We start from the raw sequence: 26,257 nt of genomic DNA, 5'->3' as shown, positions 1-26,257 counted from the left end.
GTTAATCTAGCACTGACAGGTTGCATACAGATTTGGATTTTTGCCCTTCAAATGCTGATTTAAAATGAGTAAATCAAATTTTCCAATACCGAGTTCAAGCTTTATGAGTCATATGGTTGGATTGGTCTTTTCAAATAAAGAATGAAGACGTATCACAATCTATTTTATTTATCTTACAACAGCAAATAAAGCCGATGCAGTTACGAAATAAAAAAATTAAAAATTGGGATAACTAAGAAGGCTGGGAAAAGAAAAGCGTTGACGTCAAGAGATAAGATAAATAATGAAGAGTAAATATAAAATAGATTACCTATGTGGTGAGCGAAGTTGGCGAATTGGCAAACATTATTATTGAAGATAGTTGTTGGAGTTGAGGCAGTATTCCCAACATTGACATGTGCGAGAAGCAATAGGTATGAAAAAATCAAAGCGTGAACCTCTTTGTCATTGAGATTATAATTATTGCCCAAATTTAAAAAAAAACTGGTTGTGATTTGTTGTGTGTTTTAGAGACAATAGCTGACCAATTGCAGCCGTAAAAGCAGTTGCATTAAAAGCACATGAAGAAAAATGCATTTTTCTTGTGGATATTTTAATGATTATTTTTTACTGCATCCAAATGTACAGCCTTTTTAATGTTTTATCACCCTCAAAATACCTTTATCAACAAAACGATAACAGCGTATCCAAATGTTTCAGTCATGAAATTTGCACATGTGCATATAACGTGAAAAAATGTTTGTTTTTTCAATGAAAATAAATGTGCAATAAATGATAACATACAATTAACATTCTTATTCAAGGCGCTAGAAGTGTACAAACATGGAATAAACATCCAGCTAGCGAGCTATCTAAAGCGATTAATTACTGTTTCTATATGTACTTGCGTACTAATTAACAAAAAACAGAAAATATGATGTCACTCACTTTGGACACGGGCTTGTTGCAAGCGCGGATGTCTACAGAAGTGGCGATCGAGTTGTTTCGGTCACAGCCATTCAAGATATCAATAAAACACTTTTCAGTGATGCAGTCATCTTTCACGGGCGGCATATCCCGCGTGGATTGTGAGGAGAAGCGAATGTTTTGGAAAATAACCGACTGCCGGATGTCAGGGAGGTGACAAGCGCCGAAACTCGATCAAAATATGAAAATATACCAACAGTTTTCTATGGCGTTAACAAAACAAAGGGGGCCCCACTAGCGATGGGCACTTTCGAAACATTTCATTCCGAAACATGAAATCGAAATGAGCTGTAATAATTATTGTAAAATAATCAATGTTTTTACAGACCACAATGCCGCTCTTCAAAGAACTACGCTCTTGTATCATATAACATCAATGCACTAATTTTAATAATCAATTAATTTTGACATTGACCATTAATTTTACGGGTAATTATTTATTATGTATCACAATTTTCAATTTGAGAACTAAAATATTCGGTTGAATGTATTTTGTATCAAAAGCGTCGAGTGCGTTTGAAATATTTTTGGAATTGAAATATTTCATATGCACAATAATCTTTTTACTGATCCTTTACAAATATCAAAACTGTCTTACTGTCTACCTCTAGGAGGTCCACCCCAAGTCCCAGGATACCTTGAAAAAACCCTAAATTTTGTGCAACAATTTTCAACTCAACAAGAAGATTCGACATCAGAAATTATCGATCTTTACAAAGAGTGCAACTTGATTGTGTCCAACACTACGTGCTGGGCAGGCTTGGTCATAGAAAAATTACGCCCGGTGACGTCACCCGTCACCCGAATCAATTTTGACGTCTACCTGGTGTGTAGTTGGTGTTTTTTTTATTATTTTCGATCGATTGTCACATTTTACTACTTTAATTGCATGTGAATTCGGTTCCTTGTCTTATAAAATAAAAAACTTTTGTTATAAGGTTTGTGTACTAGTATTCACGCGTCTCGCTCTACTCACTCTTATAATATTGTGCGTAAGCGGGCCTACTTTTTACAGTTCTCCGCCGGAGATGCAGTTTTTCATGCGTTTATTTTTCCTTAGCGCAAAGTAACAATGTCGGACCGTAAAGCGGAATTGGAGAGGAAGAAGGCGAAGCTGCAGGCCTTGCGGGAAGAGAAAGATCGAAGACGCCGCGAGAAGGAACAAAAAGATGTCGAAGAAGCCACAGTAAGTACCTTATTTTCATTTGTGTTTCCATATTGCACAATTCTGGTAAAATGCATCAAATCCATAATGAAGGGTTAAATCTATAAACGTGTCTAACTACATAATTTTGTATGCTGAATGACTCATGCAAGTAAAAGTGATTTAGGGCCAATTGTTTCACAGAAATTAAACAATTCATCAAATTTCAAAGTTAATTTTCAAGTTCTGTGAATGTTCTATTCAAGTCTGTTTTACTTCAGTTCTGAGAAACAACTAACTCATATTGTAACAATGACAGAACTTGAATAGAACTTTCACAGAACTTGAATCTTATCTTCGAAATTTGATGAATTGTTCAAATTCTGTGAGGCAACCTGACCTTTTACCATATTATTTTATCATTCTTAAAAATATTAATATGGTAAGATATGAACTGCTTTCTGCAGTTTAAAGTTAATAAACCTACCACCTTAATTTCGCCGTTAGTCCCATTTTTATTCAAAACATTTTTGCAGATTTGCCATAATATGCCTAAATTCGCTTGAGTGGCTTGATGTTATAAGTAATAATTATTTTATAAGCAATAATCATTAGCCTGAAACACTCATCCACATTGAAAAATCTCCTGATAAAAGATACATGACGCCAACGGGACTTGAACCCTGATTATTGCTTATAAAATAATTGTTACCCTTTGTGCTATGCATAAAAAAATCTTGTCTTAAAAATTAGTTTACCAAAAAAATAATAATGAAATTATTTAAATATTTTTTCGTAAAAATCATCGACCATGTGTTTACAAAATAAAAAATGCATGTTTGAATTCAAATTTATATCTGTGATTATCAACTAGGCCATAGACAACACACCGAAGTTTTAATATTGCTCCAAATAGGTACCACTTGGCAAATTTAAAGTAAATACATAATACACAGAATTCTTGCATTTATAAATTTAACGATTTTTTCATGATTCCTAAAAATATTGGATAAATAATTAAATATAGATGCATTCAATGGCTCTCTAACACTATAAGCAGTTTATATGTCTCATGGGGCATGAAATTTCCAAACTGAATCCTTAAAACTTTCATAGCGCGCGCTCGAGGCTGAAATTGATAGTATTGAAAGTTTTATTGGTTTTCATTAAACTTACAAATCTCTTTGTTGTTACATGGTTCAAAGATAATGTTTTTCTTGTGTGTTTTACAGTTACGAGCGCAGGGTGGAGTGGGAGGGGAGAGCCGCCGAGACCTGGACGAGATGCTGTCCTCGCTGGGAGTGGCTCCCGTGCATGAAGTGCTGTCCTCGCTCTCCTCGCTGTCTTCGCTGCCCCCGCTGTCCTCGCTGCCCACGGCTACCGGCACCCCTGACTCGAGCCTGCTTCCCCCTGTACAGGGGTAACTATTCTATGTATACATCAGTCACATCCTGAATGGAAGCCTGCCATTGTGCCCACATGATGCATAGATAAGGCCTTAAAGAGGCGGCGATCAACGAGTGCCTGCTCCATTAATTAATTAATTAAGTCGACAGGAGAATTGAGGCCGCCTTCCGTCACTACATGAATGTGTTGATATGTCCTCAGGCCCCCCCGCCGGTCCATGCCGACGCTGAGTGTGGTCTCCGTGCAGGCCACCAACATCCCGCCCAAGGAGTCCGTCACCTACACCAAGCAGACGCAGACTGCCAACTCTTCAGGACACGACCGGGACGGTTAGTTTCATCCTGTCCCAAACAAACCTTTACTGTCACACGTCTCAATTTTCTCAAAGTCTCAATTGATAATCATACTTAAAGACATTTGTGGGGCGGGCTAGACGGCCTGAAGAAGTGTTTTAAAAGCACTCTTATTGAGTTATTATTGTGACTACCGTTGGTAGTCCTAGATATTATGATGATACTTCTGGTGATTTGCTGGGTGGATTAGAATGCATTTAGAAGTGTTTTGAGAACTCTTCTTCAGCTTACTTAGTTGAGCACATGTCCAGGTGTTATTCATGCTCATTCTCTTGGAAGTTCTTGATGATTCTGACAGTTTCTTTTGAAGTTCAGTTAAATATCGATTATCTAAACCTAAAGGAACACGGATATTCATTGATTTATATATTTAAATAAAGAGACTGCAGTATGGAGCAATTCTATAGCAGTATCTATGGATGAAAGATAATTAGAATTCTGTTGTGATATTCATTCTATATGATTCAAAACGGGCAATGCCAGTACTTATTCAGTTTGTAACAATAGTAAATCTATTCCAATAATTGAAACAAAACATAAAACGTTTGATACATTGAAATTATCTGGGAATATGTGACCATAACAGTAGCCGGTACCGCAATTGATTAATATTCCATAGTGTGGCTTGCATTGCATATTTTAGTTTATTTTCTCAAAGTATAAACCTTGGTGTTGGAACTTTGAACCCTGCTTAAAAGTATACATATTATATTAAATATGGAATTATCAAAAATAATAACCATCCGTTTATTTGCAATAGTAGAGTTATATGGGCATTATAAATTCATATTTTATTATAAAAGTATCCTCAATATTTATGAGTTATTTACGTATTTCCAAGTAGTTGCATTGTATTTATGATTTGGGTTATTTAATAATGATTTCTTCTCAAACATAGATATGTACTTCCATTCACAATAATTTACATATTTTATTTAGTGATAAAACTTTGCAGCTTTCATATGCAATATTAATTATATTCAAGTAATAATTTACTATTACATCCCAGAATTAGAGGGATCATTGAATTTGGAAATAAAAAGGTCTCAGATGTGTATTTGTTCAAAAAAGATCAACTATTAATATCTACTAATCAGTTTTAATTGTTTTTCTCACTTCTTATTTTGTCTTGAAGTTTTTGTGAAAATATCTTAAAACAGTTTACACGTCTGAATTACTTTTATTTTTGAAACATTTGCGGAAATATCAAATGTAGATCTAGTTTGTTTGTTTGGATTCCAACCCTTGCATGTCACCTTTCAGCTTGGGTTAGCAACATAAGCGTATATAACACCGTGTCGGGGTAGTTGTTGATTAATCCTTGCATCATGACTAATACTGTGGTTCAACCGTAATGCCTCTAGTGTTACTGGACTCTACGTGTTGCAATGTGACACAAGCACCATTCGTAGTATGTACACAATGTATTTTTTAAGGGGTTAAGAGATATGCTATACGTGTCATTATTTGAACATCACATCACAGATAGATATGATTTAAGATTCTCACGGCTTATGGTATAATATTGGTAAATTTTTGGGACCTATCGAGTTCGGCGGTTGAAAACTGTAAACAAAACTTTTTGGTACCCAGTTTTATGAGTACATATTCACAAGTGGTAACCTGTACAGCCCATGTTAATGATATTTGGCAGTAATATCGACACTGGAAAGGATAAATGGCTAAAGTGCCATAATGTTAAATGGCGTGTTAGCCATTTATCTTTTCCAGCGTCGATACGGTATGATGATGCACAATTATTACACAAACAACTTTGTACACTCTGCAAATCTGCCCCATGTGGGATTCTGGGAGGCTCTAAAATATAGATTCATAAATAAGGAATAGTTAGCTAGTACGAGTCGACACCACAAAATCAATCAAAATTTCATTAAAGACAGTATAACTTAAAAGTAAGTTAAATTTAGAGTTGCTACTTATTGGTCTGTTTATTATCTACAAATATTTTCACAATGTTGGTGGTCAGTGTCTCTTTAGTAAACTTTTGTATTTTGGGAAGATGTTGTGTTAAATTGGGTTTTTTATATCAATTTTCTAACTTTATACGCATTAGTAAATAACCTTTGCAGGAAATGTCTCAATGTCTTTGATGTCTTTTGTTGGTTCACAGTGAATTAATTGACTATGTTGTTTTGTTCTAATGGTGATTAACCAACAAAGACATTCCAAAAGGAGATCTATCAACCCATCCCATCCGAAGTTATTTTGATTGAAACTGACCACAGCAATTGAATAAATTCTTGTGCAAATGTTTTGAATTTATTAACATAGTAAAAATGGCATAACTTTTTGTTTTTGCTTTTATTTTTTAATGTAAAAAAAAGTTAAATATATATTTTTACTTTAAGATGGCAATGCATTCTACTATTTACGTAAAATAAACATTTATGACGGCTTGGAGGGAAGGCCTTCTAATGGCGCAAATACATCTGTGAGCTGAGTCTCGAATTATGGGCAAGGAACGAAGCAACGGTACGCGCCATTTGTTGTGAAATTTGCTTTCCCATTATTCAAGGCTCGGCTCGCAAATGTATACGCAGCATAAGAGAGCGGCCCTACATTGTGGCAACTCGGAGGGAATGGGTTAATACAAATGGTTGATGTCTCTGTTTCACTCAACATTGCAAATGGTTTAATATCATTCCAGTCATGTTTTATAAATTTTCTATTAATTAAGTTATCTGCCATAGAACTTCATTTTGAAAAAACTCTGATATTGAACCATCTATTCGGATGATCCTCGTAAATAAGATCTATTGTAGTGTTTAGTCATCTAAAACTGCAAATCAATGGTAATTGAGAGTGGGAGAAGTGAGCTCCTCAGTTGCTATGGGTTTGTGGTGCGAGGAGAGTCCAGCAATGCTGTATTTGTATAATCTATGTCCGTGTCGAAGACAGTAATGTTGGAACGGGCGAATGTGTGTGTTGATGTTTTATGCTACCCTAACAAAAGGATGCTCTTCCAATGCTTCACCACTTGCAGGATATATGGAGGACTGGTGGAGACCGAGGAAAGGTAACGGATCCCCCATGTCTACCACTCTAGCACTAACACAGCACTGTACCGTCGTCTGTCGCAGGCGCTAACACGGTCCTGTTACAGGCATCGTACAGCTCATCTGAAGCCTCTATTCAACTAGAATCTGATTGCGTGACCGCATTGCACGCTTGCATAACACCACTCCTTAACTTAACTCAATCAATGTTTTACTTGATGCTATTGCGCTTGTATCTGCTGTGTTAAATATCTATCTGTCACATATATTGTTGATACAGCTTATACTCAATTGTACATTGTACCTCTTTGAAACCGAGAAGGTATCGATGTTGAATTAACATTCAGATTTTTTTTTGGCAATAGATATTGTCGTCCTGTGACAGTTTCCCAATCTTGAAAACTATCATTTACTGTGATAGCTTAAATTTGACTTTTACATTTGAGAAATTTTTCTCCGTGACAATTTAGACAAGAGACGGGCGCCAGTTTGGCATCCTGACCAAAATCTCGCTTTCCCTTATATTTTTCACTACACAGCATGGAGACACACAGCACTATTTTGATGATTCTAAACCATAAAGTTTAATTGTTTGTTTTAAATACTTTTCACCATTTTTCACAAATTGATAAAGCTTTGTCAAATACTCTAGCAATTTTACCATACACTTGTTCATATCCACCATTTTGTTAAATTTGCAGTACCCAGCAGTCGCATTCAAATTTGGTGTTTGAATACCAGTTGTTGATCACATGAAAATAATGTAAATCATTTAAAAATGATTATTTTCGTACACTACCTTCGATTTGATCTTCTGATGTAGTGTTGGGTGCCTAGTAAAAGCCTACATGTATCTTGTTGACTAGTTTAAGTTTCCCCTAATGTATAAGCAGTTATCTATTTGACCTGCAATCGTTCTAAAAACATGTTTTTTTCTCCTTTCCTTTCATAGCACACGCGACCGACTACTACGGTAAGTTATTATTCCTCCTGCCCACACAGACATTCACCACAGACCCACCCCCGCCACTCGTTCCCGGCCCAATCAACACCCGGTGTGTCTAATGTCTAACAAGTAACTCATCATTACTTCTGTCATTCTCAACACATCGCAACACATTGAATGCGAATAATCAAGCTTCTCGCTGTTCGTTAATCATTTCACTTACTCACTAAGAAATGTAGGAAAATTATAAGGAATATAAAAAACCAATGAAAAGTTCCAGAGTTCTCCACTCATCCCTTTAGATTCTAATCTTATTAAGTACATAATAATATATAATAATACCTTTTGATATTCTGGATACTACGATTGGGAATGCGCCATTGAGCCATTGAGGCAACTCAAACAGTCACTGGAGTACGTCGGTATCGTCACTAGCAGGCTGTATTAGCTACAGTGCTGCCTTACCCTTGTTCAGTTCGATCCTGAATACATTCAACTCACATCAACACTATACGTTTTATGTTTGACTAGAAACCGATATTTGGCTTTTGTATGATACACTCTGGTCCATTCATTCTCAAGTATTATCACGCATACTATTAGGAAGTTTAACTTTCGTTGGCAAGTTAGGAATTCTATGTTTTGTGTATTTTGTTAATACTCTATTCATCCCTCACGAGCATGAACTAGAAACCTTTTAGTTTTGATGGTACATAATACTTTATGACAAAACTGCAAGTTGGACGAGACAAAAACCTCCCAAACTGTTTGTTGTGTTTGAGAGCAGTGTGCGAGACAAATGGCTAGCTATACCAGAAGACTAGTAATTAACTACATAGCTTTGTGAATGAAAAAGTGCCTAGAACGGCCGCTAAACTGCTAACCAGGAGTACTACCAGTGCCACTGTTTGTCTTGTATCTGGTGCATTCTCAGTTGGACTAACCGTCTGTGGAGTATAGCTGTCTGTGTATATTAGTGTTATTGTATAATACACGTTCTGGCTTCTGAGTTACGGATGGAATGTGGTATAAAGCTTGCGGGGCTTCGGTCTACTAACTTTTCTCTCCCTTCTCTAGAGCTGACTCTTCCATGCACTTAATACGCTTCTCTACACTCAACTCCGTGTTGTGAATTCAATCAACTTAACTACCTATATCGATAATAATTCTTATTGTCACCTTCAATTTCAATTTAGTCATTTTGATGAATATCCAGTATGTTTTACTGTATCCCGCCTTGCATCTTGCAAGGGAAAGAGCCTGTGTGTGAAGAATGTTTGCTTCTGTTCCTCCATAGATAAGATGTATTGTTAACACACCGTACTGACATGTTTTATTTTTCCTCTCCATTTCAAGATGAGTACAATCTAAACCCGGGTTTAGAGTGGGAGGACGAGTTCACAGGTAGGTCCCTAGACTGAGACACATTTTTCATACACAATATTTTGCCACCGGCGACACCCGACGCTAATGGAGCATGATTTGCATTGGAGTCTGTGCTGTTTAGTTTAGCGTAAGTAGGGTTAATCAGTCTTCCTCCTTGTTTGGCTGATGATGATGGCGCAGTTGGATCTGTTCCCGCAATTCCACCTCTGAACCACGCTCATTCACACATTGCTGTTCAGTCCAACTGCCATCATCGTACCATTAGAGTAATCACCCAGTAACTTCCGCATGTTAGTTCAAGTACATACTTCTAGTTAGTTGTCCTGTAGTATCTATTTATGTATTGAAATATGCTTGCTGCCTTGCTATACTGTATTATTTTCTGTTCATTAGTATAGTATGTATGTATTATTATTTTGACAATCCACCTTTTTGTGGAGAGCTCGGGAAAGTATCTTTTCTGTATTTTCTAGTGCACTCTATTAGTATATTATTTCCGTGCACCATTATTTGAGTACATTTCTTTAGTTTGTTTGCTAATGAGTAGATATTATTGATTGTAGTGTCTTTGGCATTTGAAACCTTACACTTGTGGACTACTTTAGAGTTTGCTTTCCTTTGCTGTAAACTTTTGATACGGTTGGCTTTATTTTGCTATACATGTAGTCTTATTATATTATTTCCGAGATTAGATAATTGTATTTTCATTGGTTTTTATAATTACTTAAAAGTTTTAATGAAGAGATTTGAGTTTCTGTGGATTCTGTTCATTTTTGTTTGATGTTTTTTCCTTTGAATTTGTTTGTACTGAGCATTTTGCCTTTAAATTCATACTGGTCATTTGTCCCCGTCATTGTTGGTTATCCCTGCCACTTGTTGCTCTTATTTGTTTAGCTACTCCTTTATGTGAATTACCTGTGAGCTGGAATTGCATTATGTGTATAGCACATTTAGTTTATTATTCTTATAGCTAGTTTTCATTAGTCGTATGTTGATTGAGTTGTGTACATTTTCGACTCCAAAAGTATAATTAGAGTTGGCCTGCTAGAACTATCAAGCGAATATTATGTTGCTGCAAATTCTTTCCTTCTAGTTATGTTGCAACGGGTTCAAATCCCAATCACATCCATTACAACAATACAATCTTGTCTAAAATAGCAAAAGTCTCATTTACCAGTCTGAATAATTTTATTTCTAAAGAATTATTACACTAAAATTTTTAAGTTGATTGAGACAAGATTATGAAATGTGTACACTAACAGTATCACTGAACAGATAATTCCAGGAAGTGTGATCAATACCGATTTGAAAGAAAACTGATGTTTCAAATTAAATAGATAAGTCTTTGGGCTCCTAGACCCCTTCAGGTCATTGAATTTTATTTTTAAATAAATAAATTATCTACTCAAGAAATTTTTTCAGCATTGAATGGTTTGGGTAAATATATATAGAAAATAGGGATACGATTCATATGCATAATCAAAAATAATTTTTTAGGTTCGTTTTTTCTATTTGTTTATATTTTAATTATAGCCAAACTGACAACCTAAGAACCTACTTTAGGGTCATAGGTTCATTTTTTGGTATAAGAGAAGAAGAAAAAACTAACCTTAAAACTTTGACATCGATGGCCGCCATGTAACAATCGGTTTTAATTTTAACAAAATAACTAATAAAATGCATTATTTTCTAACTACTACAAAGTGTTTTTAAAATAAAATGTGCTTATTAATAATGTCTCTATTTTCTGTATATTTACCAATGTTTGATCAATTTCACCAGAAGTAAAGATAAATTAAACTTTATTCGGGCACACTGACACGCCCACACCACACTTCTATAGATTTATCTCTTCAGTGGTCAGTAAATAAATAAATTCAAGTTTGAAGATTGTTCGGTGATGAAAACTGAGGCTAGAAGATTGTTTGGTTATGAAGAGTTAGGTTAGGTTAGATGTTAGACGCTAGTCAGGAATGTGCGCGTACGTGTGCCGCCTTATTGACCGCTTCAGTGTTGACGTTTGACGACTACGCTCGCCAAGGGGAAGAGGAGGATCACTCGCTGGGTGCCGGAGGAGGCGCCGGGGGCCCTGGGGGCTTCCATTCGAGGCTGCCACCGGGTATCCTGCCGCACGGCCTGCCGCAGGTCAAGGAGGTCACTCCCGCCATCACCGAGACGCCCAAGAAGGATGATGACAAGAAAGAAGGTGAGACTACAAACTGCATATTTCAATGTATTTTTTAACTTAACCACTCAGAACATTAGAACGTCAAAAGACGTAAATATGATAATAGCGGTCAAGACATTAGAACGTCTTTTCACGTAAACGCGCGAGATTTTACAAAAATCGATTTATTTCCATCACTAGTATACGGATTGCCCTTGAGGTGTTTTTGCACAAAAACGGCGCTATAAAAGTCATCCAGGTATTATTATTATTATTATTATTATTTAAAAAACAGAGTATCGATAATGAATAACGCTACGCGTCTGTATTCAAGAATATCTATGGAAAGTAAAGGTGCATTATATCTTGTTCGTTCATAATTTATTGCGTTTCTAAATAATTTATTAAAAATATTTTAGTTTGGACGGTTAATATTTTGAGGTGACTAATAGTTTTTAATTATATTTCTTCAATATATAAAGTGTTATTTCTTTATGATACTCAGAAAAAAGTACATTTTTCACAGCTTTGAAATAATGGTCAGCGATTTTTACATATTTTTGACGTTTTCAGAAAATGTATATTTAGAAACGCAAATATTGACGTATAACAAAATAATACGATAGTGAATTTCATAATCTTTCCAAAACATTTTTTAGAATGAGGCTACGTTTCCCAAAACGTGAGTTATGAAGCTTTTAACAAAACTCGTGAATAACACAAAAATTTTCACATTTTGACAGTTTGCAAAGGAACACAAAGTAAATAAAAGTCTTTTTCTGAGAGGTTAACACATTTTGTGATTTCCTCTGGTGATGGCCAACCTCCGATAGGACAGGGCACTAGATGAAAGTAATAAATTTTCCCCTTCCATTCCGCACTGCGGTTTTCAAATGGAGGAACCGAAGATCCGGAACAGAGAGGTTCTCCGAGTCTTGAACGAGCTGAAAGTCGACAAAGCCAGTGGGCCGGACGGAATACCTGCCTTGGTCCTCAAGAGGTGCTCTGCAGAAATGACTCCAGTGCTCGCGAAATTATTTAGGCTCTCTCTCAAAGGTGGAAAGGTGCCAGACCTTTGGAAAAAGGCAATCGTCCACCCAATCCCAAAAAAGGGGGACCGTTCCGACCCTTCTAACTACCGCCCCATAGCCATCACTTCCATACTCTCGAAGGTATTAGAAAGGGTGGTTAACAACAAATTGCTCACATATCTCGAGAATAACAATATCCTAAGCGATCGGCAATATGGATTTCGTCGAAACCGATCGTGTGGCGATCTACTCGGATATGTAACGCATATTTGGGGGCGGTACATGGAACGTTTTGGTGAAACCCAAACCGTTGGGTTGGATATCTCCAAAGCCTTTGACAGAGTCTGGCACCAGGCGCTTATCGGGAAATTATCATCGTATGGGATCCACCCAACCCTGCATAGTTGGATTGCGGACTTTCTGAGGGGAAGAACAATTCAAACCGTGGTTGACGGCTCTTCTTCCTCACCGCACCAAATCAATGCGGGGGTGCCACAAGGATCTGTGCTGTCTCCGACGCTGTTTTTATTGCACATCAACGATCTCGTTGAATGTGCACCAATTCACTGCTACGCTGATGACAGCACCGTTCACGAGGGTTATCTTTTTGACAAACCCCCTTCCACCTATGATGTTCGAACAGCTCGGGAAGTTTTGAAGCGAAAAATTGACCACCACCTAGAGATGGTTCGTGCCTGGGGTAAGGCCAACTTGGTCAGTTTCAACGTCTCAAAAACCCAAGCGTGTCTAATTTCGGCAAAGAGGGAGATCAATGACTGTCTGGTGCAATTTGATGGGAGCACTCTCCCCAATAAAGACTCCATTGAAATGCTTGGAGTTACTATATCAGACCAGCTCAAGTATCGGGGATCCATAGAAGCCCGAGTAAATCAGGCCTCCAAAAAGTTGGGCGTCTTGTACAGGGCTAGGAGATTCTTCAACAGTGACCAGCTGCTGACCCTGTACAAGTCTCAAGTCCGCCCAACTATTGAATTTGGGAGCCACCTTTGGGCTGGTGCCCCAAAATACTTGATAAACCTGCTTGAGTCTGTGCAAAGGAGAGCGATCCGTCTGATTGACAATCCGTTGTTAACAGACCGATTGCCTTCTCTGATGCATAGACATAATGTAGGCATGCTGTGTCTGTTCTACAGGTATTTCAATGGAGCCTGCTCCAAGGAGCTAGCAGCATTGATTCCTGATGCACCGGTGCACGTGCGCGAAACTCGACGGACACGAACTGAACACCCGTTCACGGTTGACGTTGGCTTCATGAGAACGGGCCGTTTTTACGACTCGTTTTTGTGTAAGTCGGCTCGTATGTGGAACGAGCTACCGGCATCTGTTTTTCCTCCCTCCTATAATCCGAGCCTCTTCAAGGCCCGCATTAACAAATCCCTTCCTACAGCCCCTACCTTACTCCGCCTCACAACGCCGCCCAACCGGGTGGTGTACATAGTTCCCCTGTCTGTGCACTGCACAGGCAGGGACACTCTTGTGAGGTGTCACATAAAAAAAAAAAAAAAAAAAAAATAGAACCATTTTTTTTTTCATTCAAATTTCAAAAATCGTTACATCCCCAACAATGGTAAAAATCGAAATGTTGGTTTGAATGGCTTTAGCCATGTTTTGTGACCAGATCTGAATAGCCAGGTACTTTCCCGCCTTCCTCTCCCCCATCTTCTTCTCCTCGCTCCTTCCTTTAGCTTCACAACATACACTTGGGTGATGCCATAGTGTCACCGGCTCCAAACATTTGGGAGCATTTGGGACTCTTGTGCGGTATTTACATATCAAAAATTAGAGTCAGTGATTGAAGAATTTCTGGAAAATTTATCTTACCTCATTTTTTTACTGCCTTTAAAAATATGATATAAATAATAAATAAAATATTTTTTTGTTGTTGAGTAATTGAAAATTTAACCCGTCCGTTTAATACCTCATTCTTCTTCTTTACATTGCATAATTTTTTACCTCAGAATTTTTCACCTCACTAGGGCAAGCCTGTCTTGAAGTTAATAATTTTAAAAATAATAAAAATAGCACAAAGATTATATATTGAGAGAACAATATTGTTACATTAATGTTTCTACAAATTGGGTACCCACCAAGGTAATTCTAGACAAATCATTATAAAATAATGTAGTTAACATGTAGGGTGACCATTTGGTGTGGGGCAGTTGCTTCACAGAACTGAAATAATAACAGAACTTTCACCGAACTTGAAAATTAACTTTGAAATATGATGAATTGTTCAAATTCTTTGAAACTACCCGTCCTAAGTCTGAACTCGACTCCAATCTTCCATGTCATTATGTATGCAATTTGCCATTAATATGTAAATTCGCCTTCCCTCTCTCCATAATTGTAAATAATGGCCTAGAAACATCCTTGAAAGGTGAGAGCCAAAAACTTTAAAATTGTTTATTGCATAATATTTCAACTCACCAAACTCATGATGAGAACGGTATTGCGGCTGATTATCTAGAAATTCCAGACAGTAAAATCTGTGCAAGTTTCATGACTCCAGAACCATTTCAAGAGTGTTTAGTGCTTCAAATAAACTGATTTCTTGTTGAATCATTACACAAACGAACAGGTGCATGTATCATTTTAGTGATTCATCTGTCAACAACCGTTATGATAGATGTAAGAAGGAAGTTTGTGCCAGAAGAGAGATTTGCAGCAATAGTAGGTTTATGTAATTTATATCTTTATTCTAATGTACCTGTCCTGCAGTACGGGAGCTCAGCGAGGATGAGAAGCAGATGATCATCTTGTCTGGAGACTTCCAGCGCTTTGTGTCACGGGCCGGCCGCGTCATGGAGCGCGCTCTGGCCGAGACCGTGGACATTTACACAGACTACACCGGCGGGGAGGAGACAGATGATTCCAGGTAAAGACACCACGCTAAATCTTATGATATTATTATCCTATCTGCCTATGCTGTAATCTTTCTAATACTGCATGTGGTGAAACATTTGGTAATTGAGAATAGAAGCTTATTTCTTCTTCCTTGTGTGACTTATTACTGGATTTGACACTATTATTACGTCTCTGTGAAACGGTTATTGAACCATTAAATTTCTCTTATGTCAAAAAGTATAAAGATAAAAGGTCGGCTCATAATCATACCATTGTGCTATCTACCATGTTAAGTTATTCACCTCATTGCTCAGTCCCTCAATTACAGTCTTCCAGTTTCACAACTTCATATTTAACTCCCCGGGTATCTGAACCTGCCTCCCTTCAAAGGGAACATTGGTACCATAAACGAAAGGGTGTTTTTTCTACCTCTTCACATTTCTTAAAGCTGCTGTTGTTTTCTACTTCCAACTGCTGCTTTTATCGCAAATAATGAAGGAGCGGTTTCTACTACATATTCACAAAAAAACATTTTATCATTCCAGGGAAAAGAATGGTGACGCTTGTCTATCGTTGAAGCGCACATTCCTTTGCGAGCGCTGGTCACGGGGCCGCTGCGTGACGAGCCTGGACTGGTCAGCGCAACACCCTGAGCTGCTGCTGGCCGCCTACCACAGCAGCGAGGATGCGCCGCATGATCCCGATGGCGTGTGCCTCGTGTGGAACACCAAGTTCAAGAAGACCACCCCTGAGGACGTGTTTCACTGTCAGAGCCCCGTCATGAGCGCCACCTTCGCCAAGTAACCACATGCTGACTTATCCCACACAATCTAACCTAGCTAATTTGACACAGTCTAACCAACCTACCTAACCTAAACTGATACAACCTCAAAGTGAACCTGTTTACAGTTTTACTGCCAACTCTGTCAATTGACAGAGAAGAATGGAAGAATGACGGAATTTTCAATTCATGTGCGACTCTGCCAAAAGGCGGATTTTTGTTTTCTTTTATCCCAAAAGTATTTCAAAAATAATCTGTAATCAATCTGCTATCTGATAATAAGATCTGAAATCGGTTCTATTAGAGCTAAAATAAAGGGAATTTTTTTTCGATTTTTGCCAGAATTTTCTTCAAAGTTGGCAGCGAACCCTAGAGAAGTTGGTTTCAGTTTGTCAGTCTATTATTTTAACAAGTTGTTTTGTTTCCCTTGTAGATTCCACCCCAATCTGATACTGGGAGGAACATACTCCGGCCAGATAGTCTTGTGGGATAACAGGGTGCAGAAGCGTACGCCCATACAGAGGACTCCTCTATCTTCACAAGCACACACGGTCAGTATTCGTAGAAACTTTGGTTTATCTCACTGACGTCACTAGAGGTGCCATAATGCGAAATCTGGATATCATTTCGACGAGCTGGAGTTTTGGCACCAGTTCCACCAAACCCTTTTGAGCATTTCTTGAATAAACCACGACATCGCGTCGCCAATGTAAGGTAACAGTTTGCAGTGCAGTCCATTGGTTACAAAGCGATGCGAAAATTGTTTACTGTGGTGAGTATATAAAACAATTGTAAAAGAGTTTAAAATACTCTTAAAAAATTATTCAGATTTGTAAATAAATTGAACACCCAGTACCTTTTTTCACCCAAATTGGGATTTTTAGTTACGGCTAGGGATGGATAAATAAAGCGAGGAATTCGCACACCATGATAAAAAGTCGGTATTGTTCATAACCAAATTTAATTTTTGAAGAGTAAATAATTAGTGATAGTACAGTGTGAGTTGCCTGTATACTGTTTGATTAATTTATTGGCAAATCACTGAATGGGAGACGCCCACGCCACCTCCCCAGATATTGGTTTGTTCCCCTCACCCTTATGGGCAGGTCTATGGTTTCCTTGATCTGTGGATTTATCTCTTGTTCTTTTCACTGTAAAATGTACCATTTTATCAAATAAAATAGGTTTTGACTGCACAGTGTTGTCATAAAGTTGAAAAAGCTTCAAAAGAGAATAAATCAACATAGTGTAATGCAAATAATAACTAAAGATGCCACCACTTCTGTAGGTACCCACCCCTGTCAGAGGTTGGCTATCATCAGGGAAATATTCATCCTGTACTATCTTAATTATGATATGATATCCACAGCATCCCGTGTACTGTCTGAGCGTGGTGGGCACCCAGAATGCCCACAATCTGATCTCCGTGTCCACCGACGGCAGGCTGTGCAGCTGGTCCCTGGACATGCTTGCCCAACCGCAGGAGACCCTGGAGCTGCAGCACCGCCAGAGCAAGCCGCTGGCTGTCACTTGCCTCGCCTTCCCGCACGCTGACGTCAACAACTTTGTGCTGGGCAGCGAGGATGGGAATGTTTACTCAGGTAACCAACTAATTAACAGTATTTTATTGATAATATGGATATCTGAAAGCACTCAGATTTGTTTATTCTCGTTGGGATTATTACACTGAAGACATTAACCGATGGAAGTGCCCTTGAGATGATTTTCTCACTGAGACGGTGATATAATCCAAACATTATTATTTATAATTAAGAGTATTGTGGATGTGTCTCCCGAAGTAAGCTCAATTTTTCCTTTCAAATTGATCAAACTTTTACAAATATCAAAATCTCGTCTTGAAAAAAATGAAAACGTATTTCATTGACCTGTTTTGTGCGTATTGTATTGGCAAATAAACTCTTTTTTTCATAATTTTTTCTTTTTTCTTTTTTGGGGCATGTTTTATGTGTTAGGTCAGTTTTATGTGTTTATCATCCCTGGATGTTTTCAGAGTTTTCCATGCATTCTAATAATCCATCACCATTTAGTTTTACGCAGAGTCGAATTACTGATTCCATTGTATTTAGTTTGTCCTCGATGAGACAATATAATAATTACTCTGCTTCAGGTTGTCGCCACGGCACACGTGCGGGAGTGAGTGAGATGTACGAAGGCCACGCCGGCCCCCTCACGGGCATCGCCTGCCACGCCGCTTCGGGGGGTATAGACTTCTCCCATCTCTTCCTTACTTCCTCCATGGACTGGACCCTCAAACTGTGGAGTCTCAAGGTAAATATCTACTATATTTTCTAACTAAACACAATCTCTGTTTCATGTCGCAGCTTAGGCAGAGAGGATGGAACGCCACACACGCTTTGCTTCATTCATACTCACTTATTATTCTGACATATTGTCCCATTTCCACATTGTTTTTATTCCTGTTTTTTGACAATGGTTTAACATTGTTTTACAATTGAGTCCTTATGCGGAAAACAGCGTTATGTGAAAAAGTTAGATGGTCGGATAACTAAACACAATGACAATTCAAAACACCTTTAAGAAGTGATATAAAGTCTTGAAAAGCGATGAAACAAAACTAGGTTAGGTAGGTAAGGTTTATATGTTAGTTTTTTCATCACTTTTAATGACTTTATATCACTATCAAGGTGTGTTGAATTGTTATTTTATCGAGTTATCATGGAACTCACATTTGAGCATATACACACTGAAAATCAAATAGATTTATATCTAATGTATTTCAATTTAAAGACAATACGATAATATTGAGTACAAAAAACTTTAAAGACAAATAATACCATTTTTCCATAAATCAACATTAATTTGCCATTTCTTAGGGTTGTGTTTCTTTAAAATTGGTTTATTCCGTGTCACTGCTGAGTTTATCAGGTTAATTTTCATTAGCGATTGGTGAAAACTGCAATTCATTTTTCTAATGCAATATGGAAAAAGTTATGACAAATATTCCAAGCGCTGTCAATACAAACCGTCAGTTTCAAATTGGCTTGACTGTTGTCTTGAAAAGGAGCGCGCCACACACAAGGCCTCGTACCGCCTTCTATGTTTGAGATTTTAAAAAGATTGATTACATATGGAACGTAATTTGAGTGGATTTGCACAAAAACAGCTTTATTTCAATAACGCTGTTTTCTGCATAAGGGCTCGATTGTCAATGTTTGACAATTGAAAAATGTTTCACACTAAACTTAACACTGTATGACAATGACCGCAAAATGCAAATCTGTACGCAAACTAGACAAACTTAATAACATAACTATTATATTTTGCTTAGATGGTTTGTGCATGTAGAGCGAATGAACAAAGGAAGGAGTGTAAGGAGAATATATCACACGAATGTGAACGAAAGAGTCGGGGACGCCTGAGGAAAACATGACACGATTTAGAGAACCAGACACTTATGCAGGGATCACACGAGGACAGTACAATACTGTCCTGTCCCCGCTCATTGTCATGAACCCAGACAATGTCCCAGAGACAGAAGGGCAAGCTATCTCCGCAGGATAGTGTCACACCCCCACCTCCGCGCCCGGCCGCGTTTTATGGATGTAAATGCGTTTTATACAAGACAGTAGGACAATAGCCAAACGCTCCACGCGTACGTTCTCAGCTCTCGACTCGGATCTCATATTTGGGCTTTAAACTTACGCATAAATGGAGCACTACAATACATCTTACTATTATTGTGTATCCATTTTCGCAGCATTCCTTCTGCGTTTGAACTATGCTTGAATTGTTGTATTGTCCGGTAGTCCTGCTCTGCGCTTTCGAGACTGTTCACAGAGCAGGGACAGGATAATATTATATTGTCTTCTGTATTGTCCTTGTGTGAACCCGGCATTAGAGTTATGTCAAGAGTCTGAATAACAGAATTGATAAGACGTTGTGTGAATGTGATTGAAGCAAGGAATGTGCCAAAACTGAGTTGTTTGGCGGTCCGTCTTCTGCCTACCTCTGCAGAATTTGGCGTGATGGTTAGTAGTTAGTCAGTTTATACATTATTTTGTTTAATCTTAAATCTTTACAAAAAATATATAAAATGTTCTACAAACAAACTAATGTACAAAGACCACAAATCATTTCTCAATCATTTCTATTTATTGCTTTCATTTTAACTTAATCTTCTTGTATTGTATTATTGTCTAAATTTCCGACAGTGTTATTTAAATCAATTAAAGAAAGCAATCATTATAACTTATTCTATATTATAATAAAAACCAAAATTTTAGCACATGCACCAAGGAGCCCTATCATCCTCCTTGGCAATGGTAAGTTTAAGTTAAGGTAAAATAATATTTACATAAATATTATGTTTGTAATGTTATAAATAAGGTCTCATGTCACTGATTAAAGCCCCTCTATTAATTTATTGTAAAGAGCACTTTAGGTGATTATATTCATTAAATTATTGTTATTTTACTATAATGGTGTTATCGTCGTTAGCACAATACTGCAAATGTGATATGAAACAAATTTTTGAGGAGAGAAACAAAACCATGACACATTAATTTTATTTAAATAGGCATATTTTGAAATTATAATGAAAATTGGAGTTGAGTTCAGACTTAGAAGAGATGAGATGTTGAATGGAGGGGAGGCAATTTTAGATAAGGCTTGATAGAAGAGAGGATATTTGTTTAGAGAGGGACAACCAAAACATATGTGATCTAAAGTTCCCACTTCTAGACCACAGAATGTACAATCTGGAGAGTCAACGACGTGAATTTTAAAACGGTAGGAAGGAACGGAACAATGTCCGATCTTCATTCGAATGAGTGAAGAAATTTCTTTTTTGGAATAATGGGGGAGTTGCTAAAACCACGGTTTTGATGGGATAGCAGGCTCCCTTGGATTGACTAGCAATGTGCCAATACTCTGCCCAAACATTGCGGGATCTATCTTTGATGATGGAAAAAATGTCAGATAGGGGAATGTGGTTTACGAGGGTAACAACAGGGTTGGACACTCCTTGTTTTGCCAAGGCATCCGCAATATCATTACCCAGGATACCAACATGTCCATGAATCCAAATCAGAGTTACAGTTTTACCAGAGCTTTGAATGGAGGCTATCATCTATCGAATAAGGCATACAAAGTGATCATCAGGATGAAGAAGAGGACTGGATTTAAGTTTTTGGAGGGAACTGAGAGAGACAGAGAGAACGAGGGAATGTTCAAAATTATTTTTGATTATATATTTGAGAGATTCAATTATTGCAATGCACTCAGCTGAAAATTGATTTGAAATTGAATGAAATATTCTGTCATTAGAATTATTGTGGTAAACGTTAATACCTATACCACAGTTAGGAGAGTCGAACTGTGAAAGTTAAATATATTAAATATACAAGCGTTGAAAATAATATTACATATTATGTTACAACTAAAGACGTACTTCGCAGCGGATAATGGTATCATTACTTGTTCAAAATAGGCCAACTGCGCACTTTGCATGCATGAAAGTTATACAGGCTTTGGGTGGAAATTTCAGTACTGGTGAAGCGGGCAAGTTGGCACATCGAGTCCGAGGTGAAAGTTGCAAATTTTGTCAACACAAAACCACACGTAGAATAACTACTATTTTTTTTTATCTTAACCCTTGAATGCCGACCTCCGGCGAGAACTCCTACTTACCAAGAAATAGACCCTAGAAATGCCTTCCATGTAGATTTGAATGGAAACCAATGTGTCCTAAATGGAAATAAAGACAGTCATTCCCGGGTTACGAATAACCTAACAATATTTGAAAATCTCCTACAACCACCACAGTAAGTGGAAAGTGTTGCTTGTTTTGTGATGGAGGACAGCCGAGGAAATGAACACACTACGTTTTTTTTTTTTTTTAGTGTAAAGCTATCCTATGTACTCTATGTAGGTATTTGGTTGGTACAGTTTTACATTCAAAATTGTTGTTGATTGTCTCTCGATTATAGACACCCATTTAATTTATTTTTGAAATTTCTCTTGTAAAACAATCCTAAATATCACAATGTCGGTTAGGATTGTGTTACACTAAAGAATTACTGGTTTCCGTGATCAGCTTAAAGTCAATGAACAGTCCTGAATGCCACTTATTTTAAAAACCCATATATTATTTAAACAGATCAAATGACACATTACAAAAAAATATTTAAATTCTTTGTAATCTGTCCCTCTCTTGAACATTTGACTGTTTGTCGTTTAGGACAGTTTTGCACTAGACAGACAACATGTGATGTTACATATTGTCACAACATTCTGCAGAAAATTAAATAACACTTTTGTAAAAAATGTCACATTTGCTGTATTGCCTGCTGAACGACGATATGTAAATGATCCATTATTATTAATATTTTGTGCGTATATTAAGTTCCTTGTTCACCGTATTTTATTTTGATTTATCAGGAAAACAAACCTCTTTACTCGTTTGAGGACAGCGGAGACTATGTGCTGGATGTGGCCTGGTCTCCCGTGCATCCGGCCCTGTTCGCTTGTGTGGACGGAGCTGGCAGATTAGACTTATGGAATCTCAATCAGGACACAGAGGTAAGTTCACCCATGGGAATACATAAATCACTAAATACAATAAAACACTGTTAATACAAAATCTACAGACATCAAAAAACAAATTTCGAATTAAACACTTCCCAGTCACTTAATTTGAAATATTGAGAAAAAAAAAATTCCGAAAAATAGAGTTCCTCGGCCGCCCCTTCGATTTTAGTTTGTATTCAAAGTAAATTCGTAATAATAAGCTTTATTCCTGTGTAAATCGAATTTTTACAGCCGGCCTCTCAAATTCAGATATTCTAAGTAAATTCCTCATATGACAAGACAATATTTTGTTCATTCGTGGTTGTAAATTTAAATGATGGTATTTTTTCTAAATTCACAGTGGTAATTGGGATCGACCAATTTTGCTTTGCGTTTGACCGATTTGGAACCCTCGATGTTGGTTTATTTGTTAACTTATTGGTAGCATAATGTGTGTTGTTGTGTACAGGTCCCGGCAGCCAGTATCCAGGTGGACGGAGGAGTGGCCCTCAACCGGGCCAGCTGGACCCCCAACGGACTCAACATCACCGTGGGAGATGACACCGGCAAGATTTGGGTCTACGATGTGGCCGAGGTATGAATTTTATAATGTATCTCTTTATGTTTATGGAAAAGAAAAAAAAAGTTTTGGACAAATGTAAATTTGGCTAAAACCCAGTCTCGACTATGGAGTTTTTTGTGAGTCAACCTGCCTGCTCTGTTCCTGTAATAACCCAGTCCAAAGTCAATCTTTGCTTTCCTCTACTTTTTTGTGGTTGAGATTTTTTAGTCCTTTTTTCAGCATCTGACTTCAAACTACGCAGCGTCTTTACTCCCCGGTACATGAACATTCTTTAATAATGTGCTCTGTTTAAACTTGCAGTTCACAGTCAAAACAATCAAGAGTTCATTTGTACTTCAAGTACTCAAAGCATCTGTTACTACATCGCATACAATTTAACATTGTCCAAAATTTAACATTGTTCAAAAGCGAAAGAAATGAAATCTAGTAATTTAATACATAGTGGGATCCAATATTGGAAACATTGGAACTCACAATATGACAGTAAAAAGTCTTTGTTGAGTTTGAATTGTATTTTGTTTTGTATAGAACTTGGCCCTGCCCCGCCACGACGACTGGAACAAGCTGCTGTACACCCTCCAGGAGTTGCGCAACAACCAGGCCGACGAAGAACTGGAGCGTGTGTCTCTCACCGCCGCCGCATCCTCCGGACCCGCCTCGCTGTCCAGCATGTCCTCCAACACCATGCGATAGACACCCAACATAATCAACCTAACCTAACCTACGTCTATGGAATTAACACCAGGGGAGTGATGACTTAACCCTTTCGGTCTCAGCCAGTTTCTCATAAATGTATTCCTTAAAAAATGAGAAGAAAAAATCATTTTCGTTGATATCAGTTACAATCTTTTGGCGATCATGGTGACAGATCGGCAATGTGAGGCTTTTAGCATGGTCTAGGAGTATTAATAAATCTGTGTTCTGAGGCTATGAGGGTTAATGCTTAATGTGTAGCTATTAATGATACTAGCTTCTTCGAGATTTCATTGCTTTGATAAGGAGTTGTTTGCACCTGGATTTTGGATAGTTACATCTTCTTGTTGTGTGAAACTAACACAAACTTCTTCAAAAAATCAGAGCATCGCTTTTTAACCAAAGGGCGATATAAAATTTTAAACTTTTCGAGGCATTGTAACTTTAGTATTGTATTATTGTTTTCGTATACTATACTGGGTAATTGTTGTTGTGAAATGTTTAACCTTTTGAACGCGTTAATTTGCTCCGTTTTATCTATACCCGTACGCGGTACATATTTTCAAATACTATGCATGCAATTAAATGTCAAATTATAGCATTCTGGCATGATTTATTGGACTATATAGACAGAACAGATTATTCTCCACAATATGAAAACAAATTCTCGTGTGTCAACACTCTTAGATGTTTATAAAAACAAAAACATAAAATTTCATACAAAGACGTACCGTATCTTTTGAATGTGGTCCCGCCATTCACTCGGCGTCATAAATAAACCACTCTCGGTGTGTGTGTACTTAGGCCACTGTGTTTATAGACACAAGTGGGACACCATGATCACTTATCATTCTTAGTTATGAAAAGTTGTGAATGACAAACTAGTACTAACGCCATCCGTTGACAAAAATGTAAACTAAAGGACTAAAAGGCGCGAAGAGGCGCACTTGATTATCGATCTTTTTTTATGAAATACAATTTTATTTTTGAGAAATTCTTGTAGATGTCAGCATCGTGATAGTTCTACAAATGTCCAAGTGAGCAAGAAATACATTTATGACGAAAGAGAGCGGGAATATTGGCCGTCAAAGTTGCCGTATCAACTGTTGATACAGCCGCGTGTGAGTATAGACTTTTTGCCGTAACAACAGTTGATACGGCCGCGTGCAAAGAGTTAAGGACAAAATCCGTATGGACTGTGCCATTGATTGTTATTTAGGGTTTTTTTGTGGCCCTTTCAGCTAGTGATTCAGAGCAACCTTGTTTATTGTCCCTCTTCAAGTTAAACTTGTATTTTCGCTGAAACAATGTTTAAATAGCAAAAGGGCTGTAACTTAACTCGGGTGTAATCCTTTGAATTTAGGCAGAGATTGAGGGTTTCATCATGTCTTTTTTGTTTACATTTTGGCGACTCAATTAATTTAATATTAATCCAAATTCATCAATTGCTAAAGTCCCCTCTTCAGAAAGAACAGATTATTCAAAACTTCTTTTAATAAAAATCTACCTTTCACTATTGCTTGATTATGGTGCATAAGCTTCCATCAAATATAATACTAACTACCGCATTATACAAATAACTAGATTAAGAAATATAGTAATCAAGTTGTTAATGAATTCAAAATAATTTTGGCCAATGATACATCCGATATAATAGGTCAGTGATGTACAACCCTCGGTCTGGGAGCCATATTTTCGTGGGGCTCGCAGGCCCATGTCGTACGGCCCACTTGGTTAAAAAGGTTGTGCATCATTGTAGATTGATGTTATTTTAAATACGATAGAGTTAACTCAAGTTAACAGTGAAATTGCACAACTTCTGCACACCCAAAGTGCTTATTCCAAAATGTTTGTTGAGAGATGTGAAAGGAGATAAATTAAGTGAATAAAATATTCTTATGTAATGTATGATGAAGTTTGAATGTAAATAAGATGTGATAGATTAGTTTTTATTTTGTATGTAATTATATTGAATAATGCTTGTATGTTTTAATAGAAATGATATTATAACTAAGCACTTTGTTAATAAAAAACAATACATATACAGTCATAATTTTGTGTATTCTTTAGTTCTTGAAAATTCTCTTCCCATCTGCACCATAATACATGTTGATGGACTGTGCAAACCATGAACCTAAAATGCCCAGGACAGAGCATTAGTGCGAAGAAGCCAAATCTATGGTAAAGGGAAATTGTCTGGCAGCCATCCTGTATGACAGACTTTTGAAATGATTCGTATACTAAGTTGTAAAAAAATTAAAATAACCATTTTAATTTAAAAAATTTTAACAACCATTTTAATTAAAAAAATTTTAACATTAGCTCCTCACAGGAAGCCCTGAAGAAAAAAAATCCCCCAGGGTTGATGT

The 26,257-nt window shown here is 37.3% G+C and overlaps 2 protein-coding genes across 16 annotated transcripts in view; one reads left to right on the top strand and one right to left on the bottom strand.

Annotated features, from left to right (window-relative positions):
• The window catches only part of LOC149423306 (coronin-2B-like), a 37,337-nt gene extending 36,207 nt beyond the window's left edge, over positions 1–1,130 (bottom strand). For both annotated transcript variants that reach the window (XM_089632658.1, XM_089632659.1), the window contains exon 1: positions 928–1,130. In XM_089632658.1, the coding sequence (XP_089488784.1) occupies positions 928–1,053 (126 nt within the window). In that variant the 5' untranslated portion in view covers positions 1,054–1,130. The remainder of the gene's footprint in view (positions 1–927) is intronic.
• Positions 1,131–1,726: 596 nt separating this feature from the next.
• Positions 1,727–25,956, top strand: sw (cytoplasmic dynein 1 intermediate chain short wing). Of its 14 annotated transcripts, none has more exons than XM_089632645.1 (17): positions 1,727–1,792; positions 2,027–2,152; positions 3,343–3,530; positions 3,719–3,846; positions 6,845–6,907; positions 7,840–7,860; positions 9,190–9,237; positions 11,231–11,425; positions 15,157–15,313; positions 15,828–16,082; positions 16,497–16,614; positions 17,433–17,664; positions 18,192–18,352; positions 22,484–22,624; positions 23,082–23,207; positions 23,724–24,387; positions 25,061–25,956. In XM_089632645.1, the coding sequence occupies exons 2-16, from the start codon at positions 2,039–2,041 to the stop codon at positions 23,886–23,888; spliced, it is 2,112 nt and encodes a 703-aa protein (XP_089488771.1). In that variant the 5' UTR covers positions 1,727–1,792; positions 2,027–2,038; the 3' UTR covers positions 23,889–24,387; positions 25,061–25,956. The 14 variants fall into 14 exon arrangements, with proteins under 14 accessions (XP_089488771.1, XP_089488770.1, XP_089488775.1 ...); XM_089632644.1 differs by having other exon boundaries at positions 1,759–1,904; XM_089632649.1 differs by having other exon boundaries at positions 1,759–2,152; positions 6,875–6,907; positions 11,261–11,425.
• The last annotated feature ends 301 nt before the right edge of the window (positions 25,957–26,257 follow it).

The sequence above is a fragment of the Hesperophylax consimilis genome, chromosome 6, assembly GCF_061612785.1.
Source record: "Hesperophylax consimilis isolate HC1 chromosome 6, BYU_Hcon_1.0, whole genome shotgun sequence".
NCBI classification, from domain to species: Eukaryota; Metazoa; Arthropoda; class Insecta; order Trichoptera; family Limnephilidae; genus Hesperophylax; species Hesperophylax consimilis.
Note: the sequence above shows the minus strand (reverse complement) of the source record. Positions and strands in the feature narration are given on the sequence as shown.